Below are 15096 nucleotides of genomic sequence, written 5' to 3'. Positions count from 1 at the left end.
TACTTCCCCCTTTTCCTTCTGGGCAGCCTTGCTGATTGGCACACCCTAAACTGTGAGTCAGAGGCAGAAAAGAGAATTAAAAATTTTTTTTTTTTTTTTTTTTTTAGAAAGAGAAAGACACATATACACACAGAGAAAAGGAATGGAAAAAAGAGTGGGAGGGAGGATTAAAAAAAAAAAAAACCCAAACCCAAAGCTCATATAAGAATGGGAGAGGGGGTAGTAACTGCTTTATTGCCACTCCCCAGGAAGAAAGGGGAGGGTTTGAGCTTCTAGCTAGACCTTAAGACTTTCACTTCCCTCTTTCTTGCCCTCCCCAATCAACCCAACCATGCCCCCCACAAAAAAAACCCACCAAAACCCAACCCCCGAAAAACCCCACAAAAATATCTTTAGGAGGAGGTCTGATTGAAGGTGCTTCCTAGCAGCTCTGGAGCCCAAGGCCTGAGAGGAGGGGCAGGAAGAGGGGAGGGAGGAGCTGCTGAGTCGTCTCTTACTTGAGCTGTGGGTGAGGCTGGGGCTTCTGTGGTGGAGCAGCCGGGGGTGGCTGGACCTCTGCCAGGGAGCTGCCGCTGGAGGGTGCATCTCCGTGGGTGGTGGGGCCGCCCGAGGAGGAAGAAGAGGAGGAGGAGGAAGAAGAGGAAGGTGGCAGCGACGGTCCAGGGGGGAGCCGGCGTGGACGTAGCACCTTGCCTGGGGGTGGCATTCCTTGGGGTTGCCCAGGGCCCCCTAGGTTCAGTACAAGAAAAACTTCATAATTTACCCGTATCAGAGGGTTTCCTTATTAGAATCTATGTCCCAAAGGGTGTGGCTATTTAATTACCAAAGGATAAGCTCTATGACAAGAAGCCATCCGAGGCTCTGAAGGGCTCCAGAGCAGGCCCCCGGTTACCCTCAGACGTCGCCGCTACACGCTCCTCCTCACACTCACAGCGGCTCAGTCACAACAGAAGTCGGAGCATGGGGAAGAAGCCATGGGATGAGCGGCCCCCATCAGAGGTGAGATCTCTTACGGAAGGCCCCCAGACCACAGGGACCACCCCTCTCCCCCAGAGGTTCCTCAGGTACAGGCCAACCTGGCCCACGGTGTGCTAGGAGGTCTCAAGTTCCACATTGTTATTTTGGAGTCGGCCTTAGTCTGTCCTGCTCCACGCCTGCATGTCTGATTGCTGTACCCCCAGCAGGGCTTCCTTTCAGCATTAAGTCATGCCCATGACTGGGACCTTTCGTGTCCAGTTGCCTCTTAGTACCATCCTCAGGGGCTCCAGTCCCTCCCAGGTGTATGTGGTGAAATTCTCCAGAAATCCAAGTCCCATTCTCTCCCTGGAGATGTTGTGAGCACCATTTGGCAAAGAAGAGGCCCCCCCCAAAAGGACCAGGATCCCCTTCTCCCAACATGAGACAGAAAACCATGTGGTGACCTGGAGATCTCATTTCTCAGTCTCAATCCCAGAGTCCACGTTCACGTGCCCGCTGGAAGGAGCTGGCTTACAGAAACTCAACGACAGCTAAGAGTTGTACTGTAACTTAGTTTTCTAGAAACACCAGGACACCTGTACCCTCTGGAGAGGCAGAACTGTATGTCTATACCATAGTACATCCATGATTGTAAGTCAGTTTCCCCTCTACACGGCATGGACTCCACTTTACCATCAATGACCAATTAATACCAGGGTGAGTTACACATAAATAAGTAAATAAGTGAATGAATGAAATTTTGCATGTTGAAGAAGTTCTAAGTTCAAATCAGAAAACTAGTGAAGATGGTAGATTAGCAGCGCATTTCATATTAACCAGTTTTTGCCTCTTCCAAAGTTTGACATCATTTGTATCAGCATTTTCTTGTAAAGTACTGCAGGTTGATAGCTCAGCCTCTTGTACCAGAAACCTGAGTGCTTTCCCAACTGCACAGAGATGCTTGAATAGCCAGAAACTTTACAACTTAACACTGAAGACAGATATAACTTTTCCTTTATTGCACATTAAGCTGTACAGGAGTCACAAAAGAGAGGTACTTCAATCACACTTCCAGCATTGGCTGAGGGTCTCCCCGCTGGATTGGTACAAAAAAAGGCGACAACATCAGAAAAGAAATGGGTACAAAACACCTGAACGGCAATCCTATACTGTGACACGGATGCCCCAGGCCACAGAGTTGTCCTCAGCATGCTGCCTGAGGGCACAGGACAGTCAGGGTGTGCTGTCTGCTTGTGTTTGGCCCTGGGAGGGAGCCCTAGTCCCTTTCTCCCTCACCTGATAGACCGTGGCTGACACCACCACCCTGGAGCCTGACTAAATTCAAACGGCAACTTCGTATTTGTGGCTCACAAATGTCACATGAAAAGCACCTGAATGTTCACACGGATCACATGCAAAGAAGCAACACCACCGTCAGCTCACCGCTTGGACAAAAATAAATTAAAAAAATAAAATGTATTCCTCCATTCTGGGAAATGTTTCTTTATTCCTTTCTATCATTTCATCAGACTGGGAGGTATTTAAGGACCTGATTCTTATGCAACCCACCTGGAAGTGCTTAACTGCATATATATGTATATATTTACAACAGATCGACTACCATCGGCATCTACATCGTCTAAGGGAGGAATCGCGGACAAGAACATTCACACTCAGTGCATTTCCCTGTAGCTCAGAATTTGCCAGCAATCAAGACAGAAACCAGGGCATGTGCCCCTTGACACAGAAATCATGTTACACACCACCAACACCAGTTATTCCTCAAACCTGGCAATCCAGAAAGGTGACATGTCAGTACAGAAGTGAGAGGGAATGCAAAAGTAGAGCTAGAAGCACTTCTTCTAAAAGGCAAACTGCTGGCGTGAACTCCCACAGCCCACGGTGCTAGAGGAGGCCACTGGATGCCCGATCCTGGTCTGGCCAGGACATGGCAAGATGAGGCACTGACCCGAGGCCTGGTCTAGTAACTGCCTCATCCCTGCCCAGGAGCTGCATGGCGGAGGAAAGAGGACAAACGGGTGAGGGCTCTTTAAGAGCCACCGCTGTGGAACCACGGCCCCAAACACACAAGCTAAAATCTGAGACAGTCCCTCTCAGGAAAGATAAAGCTCTTCATTCCCTGGACTCTGGAGGGCTTTTGGAACAGCTGACAGCGAAAGCAGGTGCCCACCTCAGAGCTCTGGAGGCAGTGTACCCACTCGAGGGAAACGGCACAGTTTCGATTCGCTCCCATGTCGTGATGCCTCAGGAGAGGCCAAGAGAAGAACGGTTGAATCCTTCCCAGACTTCTCAGTAGCTCCCTGCCTTCTACGTCCCAAATTGCTAAAGAATTATCTCTGTACACAGTAAGCTTTGGGGAAAACGAAGCAGCCTCAGTTCCACAGAAGCGCACAGATGGCCAATTCAGAAACGGCAAAGTAGAAACAACTTACAGGGACTAAGATGAACACAGGGAGAATACTCACAAGTTCACTTTGATATTGCACATCAGCGGCCCCATTTTTTTTTGTGTGTCTAATCTCATAGCTAATTAGTTAATAATAAAACGAAGGGTATACTGGGATGTCAAATACAGAACACGCTCCTGGAAATAGCTTATTCTTTATATTTCACGTCATCACTGAAAACACAAGAGCTCTACAGGCACGGCCAGCTTATTCACATAAACTCAAATGCACCAAACTTTAGCAAATGGAGAAAAAGATGGATGCCTTCAGATTCAACGGATGAAGCTACGGAAATAAGACCTCGAAAATCTCTTAAACTTCTATCTATTTACCCTAGTCATGCAGAAAGGAAGCAAAAAGCACAGTTCATTGAAGATCCCAAGCACACTCACGGAGGTAAGCAGGGGGTGGGGGGCAGTTTATCTGAGTCTGGGGGGAGAAGGAGGGGAGTTGGGTTTTATTTTTGTGGTCTTTGTTTCTCCCCTGTCCACCCCCCCACCCAGTCCTATTTCACCCCACATTATGTAATTAAAATATACTATCAAACCACCCAGAAGCTAGTCACACTGAACTTGGGAGAGGCACAATTCTTTTGTACACTGTTGACAAACAGCCCTGGAATCACAAGGTATACAGAGAGACATAAGTGAGCATTACAAGCACGAACAGGAACAGGTAAACAACCAGACAGAGGCACTGACACTGCATAGGAAAAACACAGTCCAGTCAGCCTTGAAAAAACGCAGAAATGGCACCAATGGGAGGGTCTGTTGCTCCCCTCCCCGCTTTCCTTTCTTTCCTTGTTTGTTTTTGGCTTAAAATTTCTGCTTTGAAAACTACCAATCGCTTTAAGAAGCTTGGACTTGTTTTGGCCCTACTGCAATGCCATTACAGTCGAGAATATACTGTAAACAACCTTGGGGGGCTGGCCGCTGAGGTGGGGTCTTGCTCGAGTCCGGATCCTTAAGTGTTCCACTCTGGAAGACAAAAATGCAAAAGAGATACAAACAAAACTCCAAGCAGATTCCAAAGAGAAACCCTGTGGCTCTGTGGCAAGGCTGCAGAGGGATCCGGTGGGATCCAGCGGGATCTGGCCCAGGGGCTTCTGCTGTTCCGGAAACGCCTCAAAGGGACTCTCAGCCTCTGGGTTATTGCCGGGGCCCAAGTGTACGCAGCCTGGGGCTTAGAACCACTCTGACAGGAGTGTCTGACACCTCCTTACCCTCTTTTCATTTCACTCCCTTGTAGACACTCTTTCTAGAAGCTTTGAGACTTCCAACAGCATCTGCTTTCTTCTCTGGGGGCTGCCCAAGGCCCAGCTCCCCTGGCACTCACAGGCCCAGCTTCCTGAGGAAGGATCAACACCAAACTCCCGAGAGTGGCTGGAGTGCCAGCGGGGGCTGCACCAGGTGGCTAGCCTAGACTTGGCTCACTTCTCCTGTGGAGTTAACTCTGGGGTGGGATCAGCCCTGGGGCTGACCTAGAGGTCAGAGCCACTCTTTGGGCTGGGCTGGAACTCCCACAGGGAGGGACTTGAAGGAGGGGGCAGTCTTTTGTGTCCCAGGACCCTCCTTAACCAGAGGGAAGGAGTAAGATGTTAATGTTTGTAAAAGTGCTCAAGGCCAAGCTGTTTTTCCCTCTCTAACAGCATAATTGCATTTTACCCAACAACATGGCTCTCCTCCCAGGCTTCCTCTCCTCCCAGCTGTGATTCTGATTATGCCCCAACGGGATCAAAGATGCATGTGACTTCAGTTTGTCTAACACTTGTACCAAAGGCAGTGAGCATTTGGGGCTTGAATTTGGCAAGGGGGAAACGCTCCATGAAGCCTGGGGGCTGCCGAGTGTGCAGATGGTGATGCCAAAGAGGGAGATTCGGGGGCTTCCCTGGTGGCGCGGTGGTTGAGAGTCCGCCTGCCGATGCAGGGGACACGGGTTCGTGCCCTGGCCCGGGAAGATCCTACATGCCGCGGAGCGGCTGGGCCCATGAGCCATGGCCGCTGAGCCTGCGCGTCCGGAGCCTGTGCTCCGCGACGGGAGAGGCCACAACACTGAGAGGCCTGTGTACTGCAAAAAAAAAAAAAAAAAAAGGAGGGAGATTCGGAGGCAAGGCTGTGAGAGGCTCAGTGTGTCTTCAGCACACCCCACTTCCTCTTTCACTGCTCCTCTCCCTTGTGACAGGCCCCCTAGCCCTACTCCCACATTAAAATTGTTCCCCATTCCCATGGGCCTCCGATCTGGCCTTCAGGCCCGTTTTCAGCTCCACTACTGGGAGAGCAGAAGCGCTACCCTCTCCAGTATTATGGTCTGTTAATGACAGCACTGCTGTCACAGTTCTACTAACAGGATCTCAGATAGGAGGCAGGGGGCCTTTGAAAGGTCCTGGTGCCACTGCATCAGAGGGTGCCCATTCTATCTACAATCCCGACCTCTCACAGATCACAGCAAGAACACCCACACTTCCTTTCCTTTCTTCCAGGGACTTTCATGGGATCCACGAGGTGGGTCTGAACCCCGGCAATGAAACACCCACACCCAGTAAGCCAGCTAGGGCCCACACCATCCAGTCAGCAATCGAGACCCATCAGTTCTTCCTTCTTGGCATCTAAGATTCACCATCTCCTCTTGACCAACTCTGGTCAGGCCTGTATCATTTCCTGTTTAGACTACTAGAACAGTCTCTCAAATCTTCAGTCTCTTCTCCAATCGATGTTCTGGATACCTATTATCCTCTTAAACCCCTTCTCTAATTGTATCAGTTTACTGCTCTAAATAATTTATAGCTAACACTACATAGCTGGGTAACATGATGGACAATTTTATGCAGTATTTCCCTTAAACCTCACAACAGCTCTACGAGGTATCAACATCCCTAATTTTTAGATAAGGAAACTGAGGGCCAACTAAGGCAGGTAATTTGCCCAGGGTCGTACTGAGGCAACTGGCATGTGAGCCCAGGCAGTTTGACCTTCTCTTCCCATTGCCCACAGGATGACGTCCACATTCTTCAGGCTGACACCAGAAACTTGCTTCAGCATGGCTGGACTGGCCCTTCTAGCCTCTCTCCCTCATGTTCTAAACTTACTTCCCTCATGTTCTAAACTTAGGCCACTCCAATGTTTATGCTAAATACCCTCCAGAAATACCTTTTCTCCTTTTCTACCAATCCAACCCAACATATCCTGGAGGTCTAAGTCAAATTCTACCTCATCCATGAAATCTCTCCTCTGATTGCCCCTTTCAATTCTGATCTCCTCTCTGAAATCCTACAATAGCACTTAATAGACTGTCTTGTTATCCTGAAGGCTGGGATGCTGCTGCTAGGGAGGCCGCCAGATCCTTGAGGGCATGGGCTATGAGTCTTCATCTTCTCATGAATTCCTAACAATTACAGTGCCCATTCCTTTCCAAAGAAAAATTGGGATATATGGTCTGATATGGTAACTATTTATTAAAAAGGTAAAAATACTTAAAATTGGGAGTATTTTGGAAAATTTAAGACTATCGCCATTTTACCAATGTCATCAAGCACAGGACTGAGCACGTAAGAGGTCCTTAATAAATGCTTATTAGATAAATAACCATGCAACAACAGTGAAGTCCAAAACGGAGTAGAGTAGAAGTCTTTTATGAGAAAAACGTTGTTAAACCATAGATGTTAAACCACACTGTATTGGATATCAACTCTGATTAGCAGCTCTGAAAATGCTCAGGTTAGCGAATTAAACATGAGGCCTGCTCCATGTGCCTGCATATTAGGTGCAGAAGGGAAAGTCAAAACAAGTCTCGAAGAAGCAGAAATTGTTTCCTTTTCTTACATCAAGCCTGAGTAATCCAGTCATGGTAGGGATACTTCAGTCCCAAGAGTTCTTTCCCATTGTGAGCTCTACTTTCTCTTGGCCTGGCTGCCAACTGGAAGAGAAGTCTGCAGGATGGTGTTTGGTAATGGGCGCACAGGATACCAGGGCTGCCTTTTTACCCAAGCTGGGTGTCAACCCCGCCCAACACACACACACATACACACACACACTGCTGTTGGGTCTCCAATAGTAAGTCTTTAAGATTGGGCAGCAGAGTGACTGAGGAATTTGGGCTTTGGGGTTAGGAAGACGGTGGGTTAAATCTAAATCTCCCACTTACTAGCTTTGTGACATCAGGCAAGTCATTTTCCCTCCTGCACCTGCCTTTCTTCAAATGGTTTCTATGATATAAAGTGAGGTTACCTATTTATCTACCTACTTACCTACCTACCTATCTATCTATTGAGACATCTATCGAGAGATATCTATAAGTACCTGTTCCTGGCAGGTGCTACAAAAGATACGACAGATGATGGTAATGGTGATGCTGACGAGGCCTTTTCCTCTGAAGCTTTGTTGCTTCTTAGGTCTCACTCTCATAATGGAATACCCCCTCATACAGTTTGTGCAGCCACTAGGGGCACTTGCCAGTCCCCTCCCCGAGGGCCTCACTTTGTACCACTGACAGCTGCCAATGATTCACCTCAGACATTGATCAAGAGCAGCTTAAGATGCTCTCCTCCCAGAGAACTGTTATCTTCAGAGACGGTTATGGAAGACCATAGGGCACAAGGTTAGAAGAAGGGCCAGTGGGCAAAAGCTCCAACAGGTAGACTTTCACTTACAGGAAGAACTTCCTATAGTAAAAACAGTGGAAGAGGCTGTCTTGGGAGATGGGTATGTTCGTGCAGAGGCTAGAGAATTACCTGACAAAGATACAGTAGGGAATATACCTTTATGGAATATGAAATAGATTAGATGAACACTACAGTTTATCTTCCAACTCTGAGAACCTATGAGTCCAGGAAAAAACTTTAAAAATCCCACAGATTAAGCTCTGATGGGGAAACTCACAGCATGAGCTGATAGGGGTAGTCATACCATGAAGCCTGGTCCCGGCTCTCCTCAGCCTCAGAAATATACAAACAAGACACCCAAGGATGAACTGAGCCCAAAAGTTCCCTTCCAAAAGCTTCAGCGGAAGAGCTCCCAGAAACCTCCTTTGCACTGGAGCCTGGGAATGTGCCTTGGCCACCCCTGTCTGGCGCCTAGGGAGCTTCTCCTGCCCCCGCCCCCTGGAGCCTGTGGACTGAAGACTTCCCAGGGGTTATGGGAGCCAGGAGAGTTCCCCAGGACTGTCCCTTGCCAGGCTGAGACTCTCTGGCCCTGCCTACAAGCCTTCTGTCTGCTGGGGCTGGGGGCCTATTCCCTATGGGGTTTGGCTACCATGGAATCTGTCTCCAGTCACCAAGAGCCGCCTGGGATGCCGCATTCCACAGAAGTCTGGCCACTCTGGCGTCACTGCCAAAGTCTGGCCTGTAGCCAGCCCACAGCAGGAACTCAGGGCCAGATTGAGCTGCAGCATTTCCCTCAGGAAGCTGAGTTGACTCAAACAGGTAAGAATGTGAGGTCCAATGCTTGTGCCCAGCTGCACACAAAAAAGGAGAATAAATGGCCTTAGGGCAGCATAAGGAAAACCCCCAAACAACCCTGGGCTTAGAGAAAGACGACAGGCTCAGAGGGTGTCAGCTGGTAATGCTGCTGCCAAAAATGTGATGCCGCTGGAGGTGCACCAGTGTCCCAGCAAGGGGAGGTCACAGGCCCACTGCTCTTTGGGCTGCTAAGCCTCACAGGAGAGCACTGTAATCATCAGTTCTGGGCACCTTTTTTAAGGTGGACACCAGTGGAATAAAATGGGTACATGGAGCAGACAGGATGGTGAGAAGTGTGAAATGACATCTTTCCTCATGGGACTTTGGGCAAGTTACTTAATCTCTGAGTCTCAGTTTCCCAAATGAGCCAAGTCTAAGGATTAAATGTGGTAAATGGGGAAGCCTCCAGGACTGAACAGAAGATCAAGGTTAGCCAAATGTAAATCTGATCAAGGTCAAGGGCTGGTGTGGGTAGTAGTGAGCCTCCTGGCATTAGTGTTTAAGCAGGGCCTGGACGAACTGTCAGAGATGCTGTGGATGGGCTCATGCAGTCGCAGGCAGGCGACTTCTACAGGCTCTTCTGGCTCTGGGCTTCCTCGAAGCCCTGCATACACGTTTCGGGTCTTTAGGTGTCTGCGGTAAGAGACGAGCCCTCCTTAGCTGTGGAGTCCCGAGCCCAGCAAGAATGCAGGGAGGTGTCCTGCAGGCACAGGCTTTGAGGGGAGGCTGCTGCTGCTCCCCACCCAAGCCGACCGGGCTCGGGTCCCGCTGTGCTGAGGCCACTGGCCTTAGTGACCAGGGAAGCCAGGGAGAGGGGAGTAGGAGAGAGCTGGTGAAGCACGGGTGCCTCCAGGTTGGGAGGTTCAGCACGGGGCTGTACGAGGAGGAGGGCGAGGGTTCCCCCCCCACAGCACAAGGGCCAGCTCTCTCCATTCTTACCATCTGTGTGCTCTGGTGGCGCATCAAAAGGGCCCAGTGCAGGTTACTGCAGAGCGTCCTTGGAACTGGGGACCAGAAGATCCAGCTCTCCTGCTTATAGGCTGTGTGACCTTGGACAAATCATTGGCATTCTCTTTGCTGATATGTAAAACAGAGTCAGAAATACCAGCTCAAACCGTCTCACGTAAAGGTTGTGAGGCTTAAAATAATGGCTGTGCTTTGTAAGTCATAAAGCGCCAGGTAAAGTAATGATATGAGCATCATTACTATTATTTGAGTAATAATAAATATCAATCCAAAGGCATGACGCCTTAATGGTAGGATTTCACGCATCAGTGGAGAAGATATTGTTGGGTGGGCGGGGTAGGGTGTGGACTCTGGGCTAAGCTATGCCATGCCCTCTGACTTGTATCACTGACTTGTCCCAGCGAGGTCCCTGAAGATGCAGAAAAGTCACTTCAAAAGCAGTAAATGTCAGCTCTTGAGCTGACGGGAAAGGAAATCACGGGTCTGGGCGAGAAACCAAGTCCACGGTTGAGGGTTTGTGGGTTTTTGCCAAAGGCACCTTTAATTTGCCATCCTGTGGCTTTCAGCAGACAAGCTGGGAGAGAGGAGCTCCTATCTGAGGTCCCAGCAGGCTGGAAAGCTGAGGAAGGAAAGACATTGACTCAACTCTTGAGAGCTGCTGGCCTGAGTCCAGCTGCCCCACCATGGAGGAAAGCCTGTGCTTGCTCAGCAAATCTGAGACAGGAAATTGAGAAAGGGTCTCAGGGTCTGGCCCCAGGAAAGAGGCCAGGCCAAGCGCCTCGCCGGACACGCCACAGAGCTATTCTGATCAGCTCCCCAGGCCCCACTCCCCCGGTCCAGGACCCCAGGGGGAATGAGGCAGCGGGAAGGAATGTGGTCGGGAGGCTGTAGGTTCAGCCAGAGCAAAGGGGACAGCGTGTTTTCAGGCACCTTGGGACCTTTCTGGGATCACTCCTGCAGTCCCCAGTGCCCAACTGCCTTCTTCTGAAAGGGTATAAAAGGCACCCAAGGATGAGCTCCTCCTCCTTTTGTGAGGGGAATTGCTGCTCCAAGGGCAGAGCTCATCGGATTGGAGCCCTCCCATAATCAGTGATTTCCTAACGACACAAGAAATGTCCTGTGGCGCGGTCCATGAGACCTATGGGGACCCAGAGGGCCAGGTCACCCGAGGTCAGAATGTCAGCTACAAGTGATTAAAGATGTCCCTTAAAAGTTAAGACAGCCCCAAAATAGTCAGTTTCCCTGAATAGTCTGTTAAGGGACCTGGTCACTAGTGACTTTATCTGAACCTGCCTCAAATCTCACATTTTCAGCTTATCCTCACAGGGGAACAAATTCCCTAAAGCAGTCCAGCTGTGGGAAGCAGGAAGGCCTTTCCTTGAAATTTACTTTTTCTGAACTGAACGAAGCCCTCTTAGTCCCGTGTTTGGGATCTGAGTTGTGTTTCCTCCTTAACTGCATGGCCCTTTAGACTCCAATGAAACCCCTTCTCAATCTTGGTCTCCTTGTACTCAAGAGACTTCATCTTTATGAGCCCTTTGTAGCTTGAAAGACCTGGCTGGAAAGGTTTTTGAGTATCTCTTTAGACCAGAGAGCCAGTGAAAAAGGACTTGCATAATGCCCCGGCAGAGGCCAGAGGTTATCAGGCCTCAGTCCTTCAATTCAGAACACTCATCACTGCCTTTCCCAGGTCTGTGGCTAGCACACGGCCTGTATCACAGCATCTTAGATCTGGAAGGAGATTTTTAAAAGTTGCCTGTTCCAACAGCCCTAGCCCCCAGCCCAGCCTTTCACAATGTGCCTGACAAGTGGCTTGGACATCAGCAGTGACGTGGCAGCCACATACCGCTTTCCCGAGCAGCCATTTCCTCTCTTAGCATCAGACACTTTACTCACGTCTTCCAGTAGGCTTGCCTTTGGCACCAGTTCTGCCCCATGACAGCTGTTGGAGAGCTGAAGATACTGAGTCATGGGCTCCTTGAGACTACTGCTGCTTCACAACAGCCCCTTTAACTTTTACTCATAGAACAGATCTGCCAAATGCCCCAACCTCTAGGTCTCCCTCCTCTGAGCACCGTCCAGTTAGAGTTCATCCTTGTTATGCTGTGACCCTCAGACAGGAAGCAACATTGGAGGTGTGCTCTGATCAGCTCAAGATCGGGGAGGAGCCTCATCTTCCTCCTGGACACATTATGTGTGTTAATGTTTCCAAAGGCTGAATCTTAGAATCACTCCTCATGGGTCTAGCCCATAGCCAAACAGAAAGCCCATGGTGTCCGAAATCCCTTCATTAGCAATTCAGCCCTTTGGCTCTGGAAGATTTTACAGGAAAATAAAAAGGGAGCCATGTAATAGGAAATGAAAACAGACTAGCCGCATGAAGAAGAGCCCTAGGACACCACCTCTGCAGGCATGACCTGAAAGCTCTGTCCACCTGCAGTTCTCTCCCTGGTTCCCCCGAGTCTCAGGAGTAGCACCTCTCCAGAGCCCCAGGATGTAAGGCCCAGCTCAGATTCCAGAGGACAGACCCCAGGATCATTGAGTGTGACAGAGAGGGGAGAGCAGGCCTACAGGGAGGAGGTTCTGGAGGTAAATAGCCTAGAGGCTTTGGCCACCACTGGCCACCAGGTGTCACTGCCACCTTGAGAACAGTATCCCTAAGGCACTCCAGAGTAGAGGGTCCTTTGCCATGGCCAACTCTCAGGGCAGCCCTAAAGCCGGCAGGCCAGCCAGGCTGAGACCAAGCTGTCATCAGCCAGAGAAGGCTTTGCCACTCACCCACTCCCTGCTCTCAGAGACTTAGCGCCTCTCACACCCTCAGAACTGGGCACAGCAGGTGGCCTGGGCCCAGCCCCATGACTTTGCTCTCTGTTTCCTATAATTAACCCACTTTGGTCTAGGCAGTTGGCTGACAACAAGATAAGGGAGGCCCTCTGCTCACCTCCCCTGTCCCTAACCTCCTTTAGGCTCTCTTTTAGAGTCAAAGAAATGAAAGCTTTAATAGGGGAGCTGTAGGCAAGGAGAGAGAAGGAGAAAGAGAGAAAGGTAGACAAATGGCTAGTCATAAGTCTGTCCTGGTCTTGACCTAGAATACTGGGCAAGAGGTAGCATCTGGGGCTTGTGACTCAGGCCAGAAGCTCTCGCAGCCTGAGCTACAGAAGAAAGAGGCCAGCAAGAGGGGCCTGACGTGAGGAGTGAAACGTGAGTTAGTGGCAGCACCTGAGGGCTCAGCTCGCCATTCAAAGTCCTGGCGGGGACCTAGGTAACAGGCTTTGGTTTACATCTCTTCCATTTGCACTCTACTAAAATTGTTCATAGAATCCCAACACCAACTCCAATATGCTGCTAGGGCTGTTAAAGACACTTATTCCAACCGGGAACTCGTCCAACAAATGTGTATTGCAACGGCAGATCAAGGAAGGGGTAGGTGGGAGTGGTTTATCACTGTTGTTTATATAGAATTGCTGTCACGTGGTGATAATAAAAAGCAGACAGATTAGTTTTGTTATTGCTGTTCAACTTTTCTACCCACGATAGACTGTACCTGGGCAGACCATGCCCCCTCCCCTCCTTAGCGTACCCAGGGTACATCCAGTGGCTGCCAGGGGCTGGCCACTCTGCCACACCTGAGGGACACAGCAGTGAACAAGCCCTACTCTTGAGGCACCGACATTCCAGTGGAAGAGACAAAGAGACACAGATGAGAATGATCGTAGCCGACAGCAAGTGATGTGCAGAAAATTTAAAAAGGGAGGGGTGGTAGCCAGTGACTAGGTGGCAACTTTGGATTGGAGGGTTTAGGAAATATGTTATACAATCATGAAAGAGCCAGCCATGCAAAAATACGGGAAGAGCACTTCAGAGAGAAGACACAGCTAATGCAAAGGCCCTTACCAGCATGGCGAGGGCACAGCGAGCTAGGATGGTATGAGGGCACTGCATTGATCACTGTGGCCCTAAGTCTATTAACTAATTTTAAGCACATACTTTGGGGTAGGCCTGTGCTAGTCAGTGAAAACACAGACAAATAAGGCTCGAAAGTATCTGAGAGACATTTGCTAAATTAATTAAATTATGTATGTAGTAAAGAATTTGGCCTTGCCCAAAGACAGATCTGGCCTTTACTCACACCCCCCTCCCCCCTTGGAAAGTAGCCTCTAAACTCTTGGAATTTCCTGAGTGACAGGCGTGTCTCTGTTATTCAAGGTGGGGGCCCCTCAGCCCACCTGATGGTGCATGATAATGAAGTGACTCACGGTGGGCCCCTCAGGCCCCTTGGTATTAGACTGACCTCCAGGGAGGGGAAAGTTGGAGACTTGAGTTCAAGGAGGTGATCAATCAATCAAGCAAGCCTACAAAATGAAACCCCAACAAAAACTCTGAAATTCAGGTGAGCTTCCCTGGTTGGCAACACTCCATGTGCCTTATCACATACGGATGCCAAAGGATAACGCATCCTAAGGACAAAAGCAGCCTTGTGTTTGGAACCCTCCCAGACTCTGCCTCATGCATCCTTCTTTCACTTATATTTGACCTGTATCCTTTCCAATAATACACCTGTGAGTATAACAGCTTTCAGGAAGTTCTGTGAGTCCTTCCAGAGAATTACTGAACCCGAGGGTGGTTTGGGGAACTATCTGAACTTCCTGCTGCTGTCAGGAGTGAGGGTAGTCTTGTGGAGGACTTAAGGGCCTTTAGACTTTGCAGCTGGGCTGACTCCAGGTTTCATGTGACCTTAGAATTGAAAGGGATCTAAAGATCATCTAATCCAATTCCATTTTATACGTGAGGAAACAGGTCTAGAGATGGGAACTGACTTACCCACGGTCATGTAATGTCACGGCAGAGTGAGACTAGCTCCTGAGTGTCTTGACTCCCAGCGTGGTGTGCTTTCCACAGTTTTACAGTTTCTGTTGTAACTTCAAATGTAAGGCTCAGCAGAGAAAAACTTACCCTGAAGCCAGACTGGCTTTGTTACAAGGAAGTTTTGCAGGTGTGCCTGTATTTAGGGAAGCTCATTCCCTACCAGGTTTCCTGCCTTGACTCTGACATATTTCTCTTTAAAATATTTAAGCTGAAATATGTAATGTTTACAAAGTAAGGGACTTATATGAAAGAAGAATCAATGCTTTCATTGGGTGAAAACACTTTTTTTGGTAAATTCTTTCTTTGTTATTGAACTTCTATCATTTTCATATAATCTAAATTTTATTGTTAGAAGAGATCTTAGCGATTTGTTTTTGGTTCAACCCT

The 15096-nt window shown here is 49.2% G+C and overlaps 1 protein-coding gene across 1 annotated transcript in view; it reads right to left on the bottom strand.

Annotated features, from left to right (window-relative positions):
• Positions 1–15096, bottom strand: part of SYN2 (synapsin II) — a 153034-nt gene that overhangs the window by 2970 nt on the left and 134968 nt on the right. The window contains exons 11-12 of the mRNA XM_060023073.1: positions 4342–4402; positions 498–729 (exon numbers count right to left, since the gene is read on the bottom strand). Of these exons, the coding sequence (XP_059879056.1) occupies positions 498–729; positions 4342–4402 (293 nt within the window). The remainder of the gene's footprint in view (positions 1–497; positions 730–4341; positions 4403–15096) is intronic.

Source organism: Delphinus delphis, chromosome 10 (assembly GCF_949987515.2).
Source record: "Delphinus delphis chromosome 10, mDelDel1.2, whole genome shotgun sequence".
Lineage (NCBI taxonomy): Eukaryota > Metazoa > Chordata > Mammalia > Artiodactyla > Delphinidae > Delphinus > Delphinus delphis.
This window is presented reverse-complemented; position numbering and strand designations above follow the sequence as displayed.